Genomic DNA, 14,321 nt, shown 5'->3' with positions numbered 1-14,321 from the left:
ATGATACTATAAATATTCAATTCCCCGGAAATCAAGAGTGTCCATACGATGAAATTGCATCACATATAAACAGCTGTAACTTTTGAACAATAATACCAAATCACTTGATTTTTTTTTTTTTTTTTATTTATGAAGGTCTGAAAGGAGTTTTATCCTGAACTACAACCAACCAACAGAATTCTATGGAACTGTTTGTAAGCTAATCTAAGCTCCCAATTTGGTATTTTTTAGAACATTTTTGGCATTTCTAAGGCCGTTTTGAAGTCTGTTAGGTCAATTTGACAGTTTCCAAGATTATTTTGGGGGTTATATATCAAGCCGTTTTGACGTTTCAATGTTATCTTGGCGTATTTGAAAACCCTGTAAGGTGTTTTGAGATTTTACGAATATTTTGGCGTGTTTTTGCGTTTTAAATGACTTTTTTAGTATGTAGCCTTGCAAACCGTTGGATGAAAACCAAAATCTGGGCCATTATGGATTGCGCTTATTACCTTATGAATGCCAAAATGTAATCGAAATCGTCCAAATTTACGTAAATAAATATTTACGAGAGTTAGAGGATTAAAACTCTGAACAATTTATCCTGTTATATCACCATTGCGTTCTAGAACTAAATAATGACTTGAAAAAAGAAATGTGTTTGTGTATTTTGATCGATTACCACTAGTCTATCTCATTTAAAACTAGCTCACATAAATTTGTTTTCCAATAGGCTCTAATAGATAAAGTACTACACCTTTCGGCTACTAGTAGCGAAATTTTTATCCAGGTCAACCCATGAAGTGAATCCGTTTATTTAGTAATTAATTTAGCAAATCATCAATCTGCATTACCTACCGAATGAGTTTTGTATCATCATAGATTCCATTTTTGTTTACCTTTAAAACCCTTCCGTCACTTCATCCATATCGAGTTCAGTTTGTCAATAATAACCCCTTTTCTCTACCAGTAGCCCTGTCAGCCTTAGAATACAACAGCCGTATCTTCGTTCCCTTCCGTTCCGTTGGTGCCTTGTATAACCTGGATTATTTGTGTTTTACATGTGTTAATCTCTGCCAAACGAAAATTGAACCCTGTTCTCATAAATTGGCTTATTCTATTTTCTTCATCTCTCTCTCTCTTTCTCTTTCCCCCGAATCTATTTTCGAATCAAATCTGTGCTAATGAACCGTGTAATTAACCGGCGAAAAAAAAAACCAACACACACTGAACACTACCGGCACAATTCCGGCCCCGCGCGTTTGCACTTGGCACCCGCGCCGCGCTCCTCGGATATTTGCACCCACCCACCACGACACCCCAAATCCACCAAAACCACCACGACCGTTATACACCCACGTTGCAGACATGAGACGAATGTCCAGCTCCATGTACGAGGTGTTCAACTGGGCCAGCACCAGTGAGTGTCCCAAGAAGTTGACCCTCTCGCTGGCCGGCTCCAGTATCAACATCGACGAGCCACCGTCCAGGGCGGAGAGAGCGGCGGCGGCCGCTGTGGCAGCCGCCACGAGAAAGGGTAATCCCGTCCATCGCCATGGAACACTAGGCAAAAGGGCGGAACTATTTCTCCCTTTTGCTTACGTTTTCTTTTTACTTCCATTCTACTACTGCAACACCAACCAAATTTTGACGTTTTGTGTTTTTTTTTCTGTTTACACACCGATTTTCAGTTTTCTTCTAATTACTAATTCCGTTTGTCGTTTGTTGCAGTTCATTTTTTTCTTTTAAACTCGGATTCGACTCATTCATTTTAACTTGTAAATCTTTTCGCTCCATTTTGGTTCTGAACATATTTTCGTCTTCTTGAAGAGATGCAGATTGAAAAAAATAAAAACGCGCCCGTGCTGTGTGTCCACATTTACTGGAATGGAATGGCGTCACATGTGTACCATTGTTGTTTCATGTCTTTCTATACTTTTCTGCTCTTTTTTTCTCCCCCCCCGGACGTTTGTCGCATAAGCTGCTGCCGCTGAATATTACTCGCTTTCGAATTTTGCTTTTTTCATTGTTTGTTGTCAATGTGTGGATTTTACTTACTTCTTCTGTCCGATCTGTTTGACTTTTCCAATGTTTTACTTGCTTTCTCTTCTGCTTTATTCTATGCTTGAACATTGTTTACATCTCAATTGTTTGTACTTCCTATACATTCTTCTTATACATTTTCCTTTTTTTAAATTTTTTATCGATAATTGCTCAAAGTCAGGTCATTCAGGTGCAGGAATTGCATCGTCGTTGTCTGATCCTAATCAACATTTTTCCGAAATAAATTAAGTTCTAGATCATTGATTGTAATCGCCATAAAATGTAGTACTAGAATGATATTACGAATTGTAATATAATCAAAAGAAAAACAATTGAACATATGTGAAGTACTAGTGTAATCATTTTCAGGGGTCTATATGCTATATAACTGATGAGAATCCGTCAAATACAATGGCAAGGGTCATTATAATCCGGAAATCCACTTGAGGTTCATTCATAATTCCGTCCGATTCATCCAGAATGCCGTCTGGTATTTTCCCTGAATTAAATCTGAGGTTCTGCTGTAAACTAGTGTAATCCTACTTAGTTTTCTTCTAAATTCCCGCATGGGACTACGGTAGCATTCCGGATAGGGTTCATCCGAGATTATTCCTGGAATTCATTCACAATTCCACATAAAATTCCACCAGAAATTCGACCAGAAAGAAAACTGAGATTACCCAGAATCTCATCTTGGATTCCTCAAACTCTCATCTTCGACTATTTCAAAATCAAACCTGTGAGATTCAAACCATTCCGGTTGGGATTCGTAAATAAATTTGTTTGGACTTTCCCTAGAATCCTGTCTAGAATTCTTCCAGAATTTTGCCTCATAATTCCGTATAGGATTCTTTCACAATTCTGGCTGGGATTCTAATCATGAAATTCTTCAGAATTTCGCCTGGGATTCTCAATTAACTCTGGTTAAGATTCTGTTTTCACCTGAATAAAATCTGAGATTACTCAGAATCGCATGAAATTGCGTTGGCTACCACAAAATCTCACCTTGGATTTCTCCAGAGTCTCGCCTGTGAGATCCAGTTGGGATTCATAAATAAATTCGTTGAGAATTGTCCTAGAATCATACACACTTAGATTTAGATTTGATTTAAATTTAGGTGCTCTGAGACTGACATATACGAGCGTCAATTTTGACATAAAATTGAATCATAATAGACGTAAAATTCAGCTCAATCAATCGTACTTCCGAACTTGTTCAGTCTCAGAGCACTTAATTTTACATGACATGTTTGTTTACGCCTCATCCTTTATGTCAAAGATGGATACTGTCACGTGTAAGATTAGGTATTTTCAAGTGTGTACATGATATTCTTTCAGAATCCTATATTGGAATTTTCCACAATGCCTCCTAGGACAAATTCAGAATCTCAACTTGAATCCTCCAAAATTCTGCCAGTGTACCAAAATAACCCCGTTCGGAATTATTGAAGAAATTCATTTCAAATTCTTCTGCATAGTATTCTTCCACAAATTCCTTCTAGGATTCTTCCAGAATCTCTTCTGAGAATGTTTCAGAATACCTGATAATTTTTTTTGATGATTTCATAAGGTCATAAGGTTGTGTACTAGTACATATTTGTAACAGGCCCATGTCTACTCAAAGCAGATTTGTAATTTCTTAAAAAAATCAATTGTTAAATCTGTCTATAGACTTCTCTCAAAAAAGAAAAACCGTGTACGAGAGCTGAACCCATTCTTGCACTCACACTTGAGCATTCAGCAAACGTGGGAGAAGTCTATGCTTCTAGTAAATTGATTAGCTGTCTGTCAGTGTTCGATAGGTATCATTCTAGTACTACATTCAACTAGCTAAAACGCATTGTTGCTCTTATCGTTTCACATAAGTCAAAACAAATCCGCTTCCCCTTCAAATTCCTGTGCATGGTTTCCAAACATCAAACATCGAAAGCTCGCAGAATCTCCTATCGCGCGCATGTGCTAGTGCTACACATTTCGTTTAATCTCGCATAAACGCTCGCGATTAACGTTCATCGATTGCTCTCTTTTGAATGTCTCGTGCCCGATCCCATAAGTCACCGCACCCATTTTTGCCCGCCCCCGATCAAATCGTTCTTCCACATTCGATCACATTCTCCTCAAACATACTCCCGCAAACCCGAAATTTGCAGCTTTTTGTCTGTTGTCCTCATTTTGTTTGGAGATTTTCTCTTCCTAACAGATTTGATTTTAGTTTTTTTCCTCTAAAAATCAAAAAAAAAAAAGAACAGTAACCTCATTTACTTTTTCCGACAGTTCAAAATTCAAATAAATACATTTTTCTTCTTTTTTCTCTTCTCTTTTTTCCCGTCGTCGACGTCGAAAACCAAATACCAAAAATTGAAAATAAACCTGATCAAAATCAAAAACCAACCAAACACACACACACATCCACGCGCGCGACTTCGCCTGTCTCCTATCCCTCCATAAAAATAAACTCTGTGTTTCTTCCTCTACGAATACTACTGAAAAATAAAACGATAATCTCGTACCTGAAACCGATGATGATTATATATGTGTGTGTATGTGTGCGTGCGCTGTCCTGCGCGTGCACAGACGATTCAGCTGACATGAGCTACCAGCGTACCGTCAATCGTCGCAAAACCGATCTTATGCCCACCATTCCTAGTCCTCGCGATAGCTCTAGATCATCTCTCGGCACTCACACTCCCAGAACACCAGGTAGTATTCTTCGTTTATTTGTTTCATTTAACTTTTATTTAGTCCTTCATTTTTGTTTAACTCATAACACCCCCCGTAACGGTTGTCTAACATCCAAGAAAGAATATTATCATTCATTCGCATTTTGAGATCATAATAAGATTGCATCTGATAAAATGACCGAAAATAGACTCATTTAGTAGAAGTAGCAGAGATTTTCCAATTTCCCCACGTTTAGAGTATAACTATGTATAGATTTAAATTGTTTTGTTACTGTGTCAGTTTTGATTCCGCGCATTATTGTGTCGTCTGTGTTTGTGAAAACAATAGCGCTTTTTTCGCATGAATATTTTTGTTCCAGTTAGCGAAACCGCCCTTTTATTCTAGTACTACGTCCATCTTTTCATCATTTAAAATAAAATTCATCCCTAAGATAATAATGCATGCCAAATATTGCCGAAAAATATCTCACTATCTTGATTTTTAATTTTCTTTTTGCATCGTGATTTGGTTTGTCTGCAAACAAAATACAATATTCAACAAAAAAAAAAAACCCGCGCGCTTGCCAAAACCTAACCTCAATACGATTACGCTAAACACACATACACACATACGTGTGCTGCACAGGTCGAGCCTTTTCGATGACACGCTTGGATACGCTGGCGCAGCCCCGGCGCCGTAATGGCGAACACATCAGAGCAATCATCGAGCGTGAACGTCGCCAGGCCCACGAGTTGGAGACCCTGGCCCGTCTGTCCCTGTCGTCGTCCCGTTCATCACCGACGACCGATGGTGGCGCCAGCAGTAAGCGTATGTCCCGCAGTATGTCCCAGCTGGCGAGTTCTTCGTCCAAGTACCGGCACCCGTCGCAAGAGTCGCACACGGGGAGCCGCACGGGAGGTCGCAAGTCGTCGTTCAACTCGTCGCTTGGAGACTCGTTACCGATGGGCCGCCTGGACACCTCCAAGAGCATGTCCCAGCTCAACACGGCCGGACGGGTCTCGCGCCTGACCAAGACGGAACGCCTTCGCCAGCAGGTTCGCGAGCAGCTGAACGGTTCGACGACCACGACCACGGCGATTACGTCTTCTTCTACGACCGCAACAGGTGCGAGATTTGAACGCCGGTTTCCGAAGATCTTCGGAAACTGAAGGCTGTAGGGTATTTTGTTGGTGTTTCCTTAAGAGTAAATAATCTTTGGTTCAGTAACCCCCCCAAGTAACAGTGGACAGTGGAGTTCGCTAACACGAGGCTAGAGATAACTCAGTATTTGGAAATTCGGTGCGTGGGAACCTTCTCTCACACTCACACTCCTAGGAGTACCATCCATTAAGCAGTGTTTAATACACTCTAGTTTTATGTAGTGCCTTCAATTCACCCGGCCCATACATTCCCTCGAAGCGGAAAGCAAGCAACACCGTATTTGATCACCCTCCTGTCTCTCTCGACTTTCAAATGCTTCCTCCGCGTTCTGGGGAGGCGACTTGTGGTGGTTTGGCTATTGACACGATGTAGGATGTAGTACATTACCGTAGGATTCTAACACCGGAAGTCGGATCTTGCCAATTGCAGGACGCCTGTTGAAATTGAAGTAGATTCCCAATGGAATATTCTAGTACAACAATCTAGAATGCAAAGCAGTTGACCTATTTTTGAAATAGTAGTTCTCCTTCCTGATTCTATTCTTTCATACCTTTGTCTTCCCTTTTTAAATATCTTTCTAAAGCTTTCCTTATATCCACATTGCACAATGTAAATACACTCTCTTTTGAGCAATTTAGCACTTAGAACTAGCAAATCAATAAACGTAGTCGCGAAAAAAATCGATCGATCTTAAGCCGAAGGATATGCTTGCGTCAGTTTCACTTGCTTTCTGTTTGTCCTCGAATGGGCCACCTTTGCATATATCTGTTCCAAACTGTTGGATGAAAGGGACGTTTTCTCTCTGTATGTGTATACGTTCTCTGTGTTTCGGTGGTGGGGTAATTTTGTAATAATGGTATATATAGGATTCAGTGAACGGTTTGGTCATAAAATTGTTAACTCAAATTGGTTTAAAATCATTTTAACAATTCCGTTGCTTTGCATACACGTGAGATATTCGTACATCAGCTGAAAAAAATCGTACAAAAATGAAAAAAAAACTCAAACAATTTTAAGTTGAGGTCTATGCGCCAATGACAAATAATACTTTAGATTAAAATTTTTGTAATCACGCTATAGATCTAAACTGAAATAAAACCCAGCGTGAAATTATAGATTTGAGGATTTTGTAGATTGGAAATATATAATATTTTGAACTGAGAATATTATCTAGATCTTTAAAAAAAAGTGTTTATTTTTTAATGTCTAGGCTCATACGTTTTCAGACACAGTTTTTTTTTGTTACATCCACAAAATTAGGGTGATTTAAATCAGATCCTGGACATCCTCTCACAAAGTTTGATCAAGTTTGGTTGCAACTCGAATCATTATATTTAGTTAGAGCAACTCCAGGCGAAATATCCAAACAAAAATTGAATCGACCATTTCAGATTTGCATGAAATTTTGCATCATTGTTTGTTATGGACAATCATTCACATTTGTGCTAGAATTCAGCAATTAGAGCAGTTTGACTGAAGCCTAAATTTTCAAAATGGCGTTTTCGATATTTTTCAATAAACCATTGCACGAAAACGGCTCACCTAATATAAAAGACAAAGTTTTTAGAAACTGGATTGCCTTTTCAGAAAAAAAAACTCTGTAAAAAAAAAATCGTCCAAAAATGAAAAAAAAACTTAAAACTTAATAACAAAAAATGTACATCTTCGTAATTTTTTAAACTTGTGTTTATTTGAAAGCTTATGAAAACTGCTTACTTTTCTGAAATGGATACAATTGACATTTCAAGATTGACCCAAACTATTGGTACAATCTTCAAACTATTTTTTTCCACAAATAATGTTTATTTTTAAAACATATTTTTTAGTTCAGAAAATCATTTCCTATGCACAAATTGTGTGAAAAAAGTTCATAAATTTTACTACAAAATTATATTCTACGATTTTGATCAATTTTGAAGTATCCATTGTGTCCATTTCAGAGATCGCATTTTTGATAATCTTTCAAATCAACATACTTACTTACTAACATGCTTTAAATTGAAATTAAAAAATGTGGAGACACCATAAGAGACACCATTTGCACCAGTAAATTTAAAAATATTCTCCATAAAACAAGAGAAATAATCAAAAAGAAACATAAAATATTCCATTGAAAAGTTATGAATTATTCCCAAATAAATACTGAAATGTTCCATAAACTTCAGCGATTGTTATAAAACATTTCATCTTTTTTATTGGCTCATACATTTTTTTTTTATTGTGTTGGGAACAATCTTTTTCTTGTTGCGTAGATTTACTATCCTGCCCGTATCTTTTTTAATTAGAGGAGTGAAGTGACGGGCATGTGGCAAATAAAAACTATAAATTATTTCATTGAAATCGCTGAAGGTTATGGAATATTTTCCTCTTTTGTATTGGTTCATTTCATATTTTTTTATTAACGCATTCAATATTTCTTAGAGAACATTTCAGCTTTTTTAAGGAACATTAAATTAAATTTGCATCTTCTTCTTGCTGCGTACGTACTTGGATTAATTTAGTCAGTATTTTTTTATTGGGTGGTTTTTGAATTGCAGGAAAAGTCGGTAAATATTAAATGGCCGTTATCCGTAAGGAATCAATGAAATTGACAAATTTTATTTTTTCTCATTAACAGAACTAAATATGTTCAAGTTCAGAATAAATTATCTAATTTTTAAATTTTTCACAGATTTTTAATTTTTTACCGATCAGTTTCGCAATATAAAAGCCCAGTTAAACCTTACTGACTGAATTAGTGTGTAGATTTACTTTCCAGACCGTGTTTTTTTTAGTTAGAGGAGCGGAATGACGCGCAAGCGTCCAAAAGAAGCTTCTTAAAGGTGAAATGTTCCCTAAAAGTACTGAAATGTTCCATGAAAATATAAAATGAGACAATATGAAATGTGCCATTAACCCTCGGTTACTCGCGCCAACTTTTATAACACGAGTACTCGCGCGTTGTACTTTGTACAACAGTGTGAGTTTTCCATTGCCATTTTGCAGCCGAGCTACCAATCGATATGAAACCAACGGGTATTCCTTAAAAAACTTGTTTTTAACTAAAAACAAGTTAACTAAGTTAACCTACAAAAAATGCGGAAATAGAGAAAATGTGACTGGAAACCGCGTAAACGGTGTTCGTACTACGTGGAATTTGACTTAATTGGTTACAACATAGAAAATCTCGAGATCCTGACCAGATAGAAAGTTTTTGTCTTTGGCAAAGTTGTTCTAGAGATCATAACCTTTTCGCTGAAGGAAAGTAGTTCAGAATTTTCTCACTACGTAGCGCTAGAATACATGTGAAATTATCGCATGTGATATATCTCGAGATCATGATCAGATAGAAAGTTACTGTCGTCGACAAAGTTGTTCAGAAGGTCAAGGCCTTTTCATTGGTGGACAGTAGTTCAGACTTTTCTCACTTCGCGGCGCTAGTATACATGTAAAATTCTCGCATATAAGAAATATCTCTAGATCCTTACCATATAAAAAGTTACTGTCTTCGGCAAAGTTTTTCAAGAAGTTAAGATCTCTTCGTTGGTGGAGTAGTTCAGAAAATTTTCACTACGTGTCGCTAGTATATACGTGCAATTTTCGCATATACCATAGCTCGAGATCCTGATCAGATAGAAAGTTACTGTCAACAACAAAGTTGTTCAGGAGGTCATGGTCTTTTGGCTGGTGGACAGTAGTTCAGAATTTTCTCACTAACTCTAGGCTTCAACCTCGTTTACAACTTTGTTCAAGACAGTAACTTTCTATCTGGTCAGGATCTCGAGATATATCACAGACGAGAATTTCACATTTCACTAGCGCTTCGTAGTAAGAAAATTTTGAACAACTGTCCACGAGCAAAAATTTTGTGATATCCTGAACATCTTCGCCGGCGACAGTAATTTTCTACTTGAGATATTGTATATGAGAGAATTTCACATGTATACTAGCACCATGAAGTGAGAAAAGTCTGAACTACTGTCCACCAGCCAAAAGACCTTGACCTCCTGAACAATTTTGTAGTAGACAGTAATTTTCTATCTGATTAGGATCTCGAGATATAACATATGCGAGAAGTGTACATGTATACTAACACCACGTGGTAAGAAAATTCTCAACTACTGTTTACCAGCCAAAAAGTCTTGACTCCCTAAACAACTTTGCTGAAGACAGAAACTTTCTAGCTGATCAAGATCTCGAACTATTGAATGAAAGGCACGTATATACTAGCACCGCATAGTGAATTCTGAACTATTGTAACCCAACTAAAAGATCTTGACTTCCTGAAAAACTTTGCCGAATACATTTGCTTTCTATCTGGTCAGGATCTAGAGATATTTTATATGCAAAGTTTTACATGTTTAGTAGTGCCGCAAAGTGAACTACTGTCCACCTGCAAAAAAGCCTTGACCTCCTGAACAACTATGCCGAAGACAGTGCTTTTCTATCTGATTGGGAACTCTAGATATTTTATATAAGAATTTCACGTGTATACTAGCGCTACGTAGTGAGAAAATTCTGAACTACTGTCCGCCAGCGACATGGCTATGATCTCCTGAACAACTTTGCTGGAGAAAGTAACTTTCTATCTGGTCAGGATCTCGATATATTCCATGTTGTAATCAATTAAATCAAATCCCACGTAGTATGGCCACCATTAACGCGGTTTCCATTTACATTTTCCCTATTATCTGCATTTTTTAAGTGTTAACTGTGATCAAAGTTTAGCTTGTTTAGATCAAAACAAGTTTTTTGATGAATACTCGTTGGTTTCAGATCGATTGGTAACTCAGCAACAAAATGGCAATGGAAAACTCATGTGTGTGGTACAAAGTATAACAGCGCGAGTAACGGAGGGTTAAAAAAGATTTAATGTTCCATGGAACATTTCATCTTTTTTATTGGCGCATTTCTAATTTTTTATGGAACAACTCAGTATTTTTAGGAAACATTTCATAGCTTTTTTAGACATATTTTCATCTTTTTATTGATCATTTCCCTTGTTTTATGGAGAATAGTTTTAATGTTACTGGTCACTTGTCATTTATTCATGTTGCCTCCACATTTTTAATGAGCATTTCAATTTAGATCTGTTTATTTTGTGGTTCAATTATTAATTTTTCAGGGTGCATTTTATTGTTTCTATTGGTGCAAAATATGGGTTGCCGAAGCATAACTCTGATTAACATATTTCATTGAAAATGCCGGAGATTTTGAGGGACCAATTGATGCAATTTGGATGGGAGAGTTAAAATTTCAATTCCGTATTGTTAAAATTTCTTGCATAAAGGGCGGGCCCTTCTCTCCAGTTATTGGGCCAACCTCCGGTTAGAGGGCTGGTTTTTTTAACAATTATGCGATCATGTTGCTAGAAAGAAATTCGTTACCGTCAAGTGGATGCGCATAAGTTACTTCCTATCGATCCACCCAATCCGTTGTTGGCCCTTCAAACAGTGGCCTGATCAATTCGAACAGAGAGGAGATCCAACAGGTGTCGGCCTTAGCTTCCATGCTACAATGGGTGTGGTAAACATTCATAATCTATGCCCAGGGAAGTCCAGAAATTTTCAAACCCTAAAAATTCCTAAACTGGGTCAGAAATTGAACCCAGCCACCTAGCTGTTCCACGCCTTCTAACGAATCGATTTTATTTTTCCTTCTCAGAATTTCATGAAACTTCGCGCCTTAACACAATGAACCAAGTTTGTACCAGAATTCTGCCATTTTGATAACCACCCATTTTTTTCAAAATGGCAAAATCTATATTTTTCGATAAATCATATTCGGAAACGGCTCATCTAATCGAAATAACGCCTGGGACAAAGTTGTAGAAAACTGCATTGCCTTTTCAAAAAAAAAAAATACACACTGAAAAAAGCCACAATTTTTTATCAAAAGATTTAAAACCAAGCTGTTAACTTCAATAACAAAAAAGTTCATTTTTAGATATTTAACCTTATTTTTATTTGAAAGCTTATCAAGATTGCTACTAGATATAATGGACACTTCAAAATTGACAAACGAACATCAGCTATTAGTTCATATTTTGAACTTTTTTCCACAAATAATTGATATTGTTTTTATGTAAAATACAAATATTTTAAGTCCAAAAAATCGTTTCCTATGCACAAATCAAATCACATAAATAGTGTGTGTGTGTGTGTATTCCCTCTAACCCCCACTGGCCGGCAGTGTTATTATGGAAGAACTCTCTCCACAATGTCGCATTTATGGTCATTGTAGACAGCTTTAGTCCGGGAGTTAGAAGGTGATAGCTCTATTGCAGATCCAGCAACCCTTTTCAGAATGTCTGGAGAGTCACGCCCATTCCGAGGTTACTTTCACTCAAAATTAGCCCCGCATGGATGCATCACCGTTATCAAATGGATATTGGTGATACATACACACTTCCAGGTTCGAAAATATTCTTTTCAACCCTGGCATGTATTTAGTGTAAATTTGATATATTTTTTTTTTTAATAAATGGAAAGCTCTCACCATATTCTGCTCTTCCGCCGGCGTTATTTGCTTCTTTTGGAACCCTTTGGACTTTTTCTCTAACGCTTCGTATTTCATTCCGTGCTTCACCGGCAATTTCCTTCCATAGATCATCCTTGGTTGGTTGGTTCTAATATGATTCCGCCTTTTTAGGTCGGTTTGATCAAATCAAATCACATAAATAGTGCGTTAAAAAAAGCTCAAAAATGTTACTATAAGTTTATGTTCTACGATTTCGGTCAATTTTGAAGTGTTCATTTAAAAAAAAAAGCTAGCTTTTTTGATAAGCTTTCAAGCAAACATAAATTTAAAAATTTAAAAATTGTATTTTTTTGCGTAATTGATTTTTTTCCTTGATTTGTTTCCCGTCGATTTTGTTTTCCGTACCGTTTCAGGTCTTTTGGAGTGAAGGCAGTCACGCTTACTACTACACCGCCGGTGCCGCTATTTTTGTAATTGATATTTTTAACAGTTTTTTTTTATAATTTGAAAATTCGTGACTTTTCAGTCAGTGTGTATTTTTTTTCTGAAAAGGCAATCCAGTTTCCTACAATTTTGTCTCAGACGTCATTTCTATTAGATTTGCCGCTTTTGTGCTATGTGATTTATTGAAAATTTTCGAATACGCCATTTTGAAAAATTAACCATTTGTCAAAATGGCCGAATTCTAGAACAAACATGGTTCATTGCGAAGTTTCATGGAATTCTGAGATGTGAAATCTAAAATTTGTTTATTTTTTCGCTATTTGGCGTAGAACTGCTCAGCTGCGCCTTCACCGACTGAGCTAAGGGAGGTCAAAAGTGTTATAGATTCTGAATAGAAGTTAGGGTATGAAAGGCTTTATTTAACGTGATACGGTCTGGAAGCCTTTGTTCTATTCCACTTAGCATTTTATGGAGTATAAACATCAGCAACCAGAAATTATGCAATAACAAAACTGCTTCCCCATGTATGAGAAGCAAATTTCATGCATGACATCACAGTAGTGTCCGAGATTTACTCTCTAAAAAATCAGAAGTTACAGATTGCAAATCAGCCATCCTGCCGTGAACTTTAATAAACTATGAAAGATTTCTATAATCTTACCAAATGAAATATGGAATTTTAGGCTCTCCCCAGTTGGAGAGGGATGGTGAGGGGTATCTAAATTTATTGTCTGTCAGATCAAATCCGGATGCATTGTGCGGTGCATTTCTCAGGATTATTCAAAATTGAGCATGTTTTATAATTGTTGACCAGTAAATGAATTATTCGGCATAGTTGTTGGGGACCTCAATATAGATCGCAAGAGCAGTGCGGAGGGTGTTGTAAAATTGGCCCATGATTTTAAAAATATATTTTTGTGGAAAAAAAAACTTTTAATTTTAATTTGATTTTTTTCAGTGTAGGAGTAAAATTTATGTTGTTGATACTTTTCAATGAAAGTTCGAACAATTTTCTACAATTCAGTCATTTACCACATTTTACATGTTTGTTTTTGGTAGCAACAGGCCTTAGGCGATTTTTTGTTTTTTTTTATGGATATTTACAGAATTTAGCGTGAATTTTTCTAACGGTGTAGTAAACCTTAACAAACTCTCGTTTTCCTGTGGTTCGCTGATCAAACAAATAACTAATATAAAATGGTTGTTTTAGCTTATCCTGATATTCACTGTTCATAATGTACCTACTCACTTGTATGCAAAGTTCAATAGCTGCGAAAATGATTCTTTTATATATATATATATTAATATGGGCTTCAAATTCCCAAAACCAGACTCAGACTACCCAACTAGAACACTACTACTGCTACAAATCCTGAAAACAGGCAGCCATTGCTTCCATGCCCTGACCCTAACCTGTGCTAGCATGCTATTTGTACAATTTAATGGAAAATATTCAGTAGAATTGCGTTCACAATTACTCTTGTTGCTAGTTTACCCCTCACTCCTCGCTGTAAATAAATGGGAATGCGCTTCAAGATATCATCTTTTAACTATACCGCATCATCAGCAGTATT

At 36.8% G+C, this 14,321-nt stretch overlaps 1 protein-coding gene across 21 annotated transcripts in view; it reads left to right on the top strand.

Annotated features, from left to right (window-relative positions):
• The window catches only part of ens (ensconsin), a 358,571-nt gene that overhangs the window by 324,197 nt on the left and 20,053 nt on the right, over positions 1 to 14,321 (top strand). For 15 of the 21 annotated variants that reach the window (XR_010518758.1, XM_065236812.1, XM_065236810.1 and 12 more), the window contains 3 exons: positions 1,346 to 1,516; positions 4,597 to 4,722; positions 5,329 to 5,808. The exons of 2 other annotated variants lie outside the window; for them this stretch is intronic. Coding sequence is in view for 18 of the 19 variants with exons in the window: in XM_065236812.1 (XP_065092884.1) it covers positions 1,346 to 1,516; positions 4,597 to 4,722; positions 5,329 to 5,808 (777 nt within the window). In the remaining variant the exon portion in view is untranslated. The remainder of the gene's footprint in view (positions 1 to 1,345; positions 1,517 to 4,596; positions 4,723 to 5,328; positions 5,809 to 14,321) is intronic. 4 more of the 21 variants (XM_065236803.1, XM_065236813.1, XM_065236806.1 and 1 more) reach the window with 4 other exon arrangements.

This window comes from Ochlerotatus camptorhynchus, unplaced genomic scaffold, assembly GCF_037179485.1.
Source record: "Ochlerotatus camptorhynchus isolate MF236.1 unplaced genomic scaffold, CSIRO-AGI_Acam_v1.1 ptg000576l, whole genome shotgun sequence".
In the NCBI taxonomy this organism is placed as follows: domain Eukaryota; kingdom Metazoa; phylum Arthropoda; class Insecta; order Diptera; family Culicidae; genus Ochlerotatus; species Ochlerotatus camptorhynchus.
Note: the sequence above shows the minus strand (reverse complement) of the source record. Positions and strands in the feature narration are given on the sequence as shown.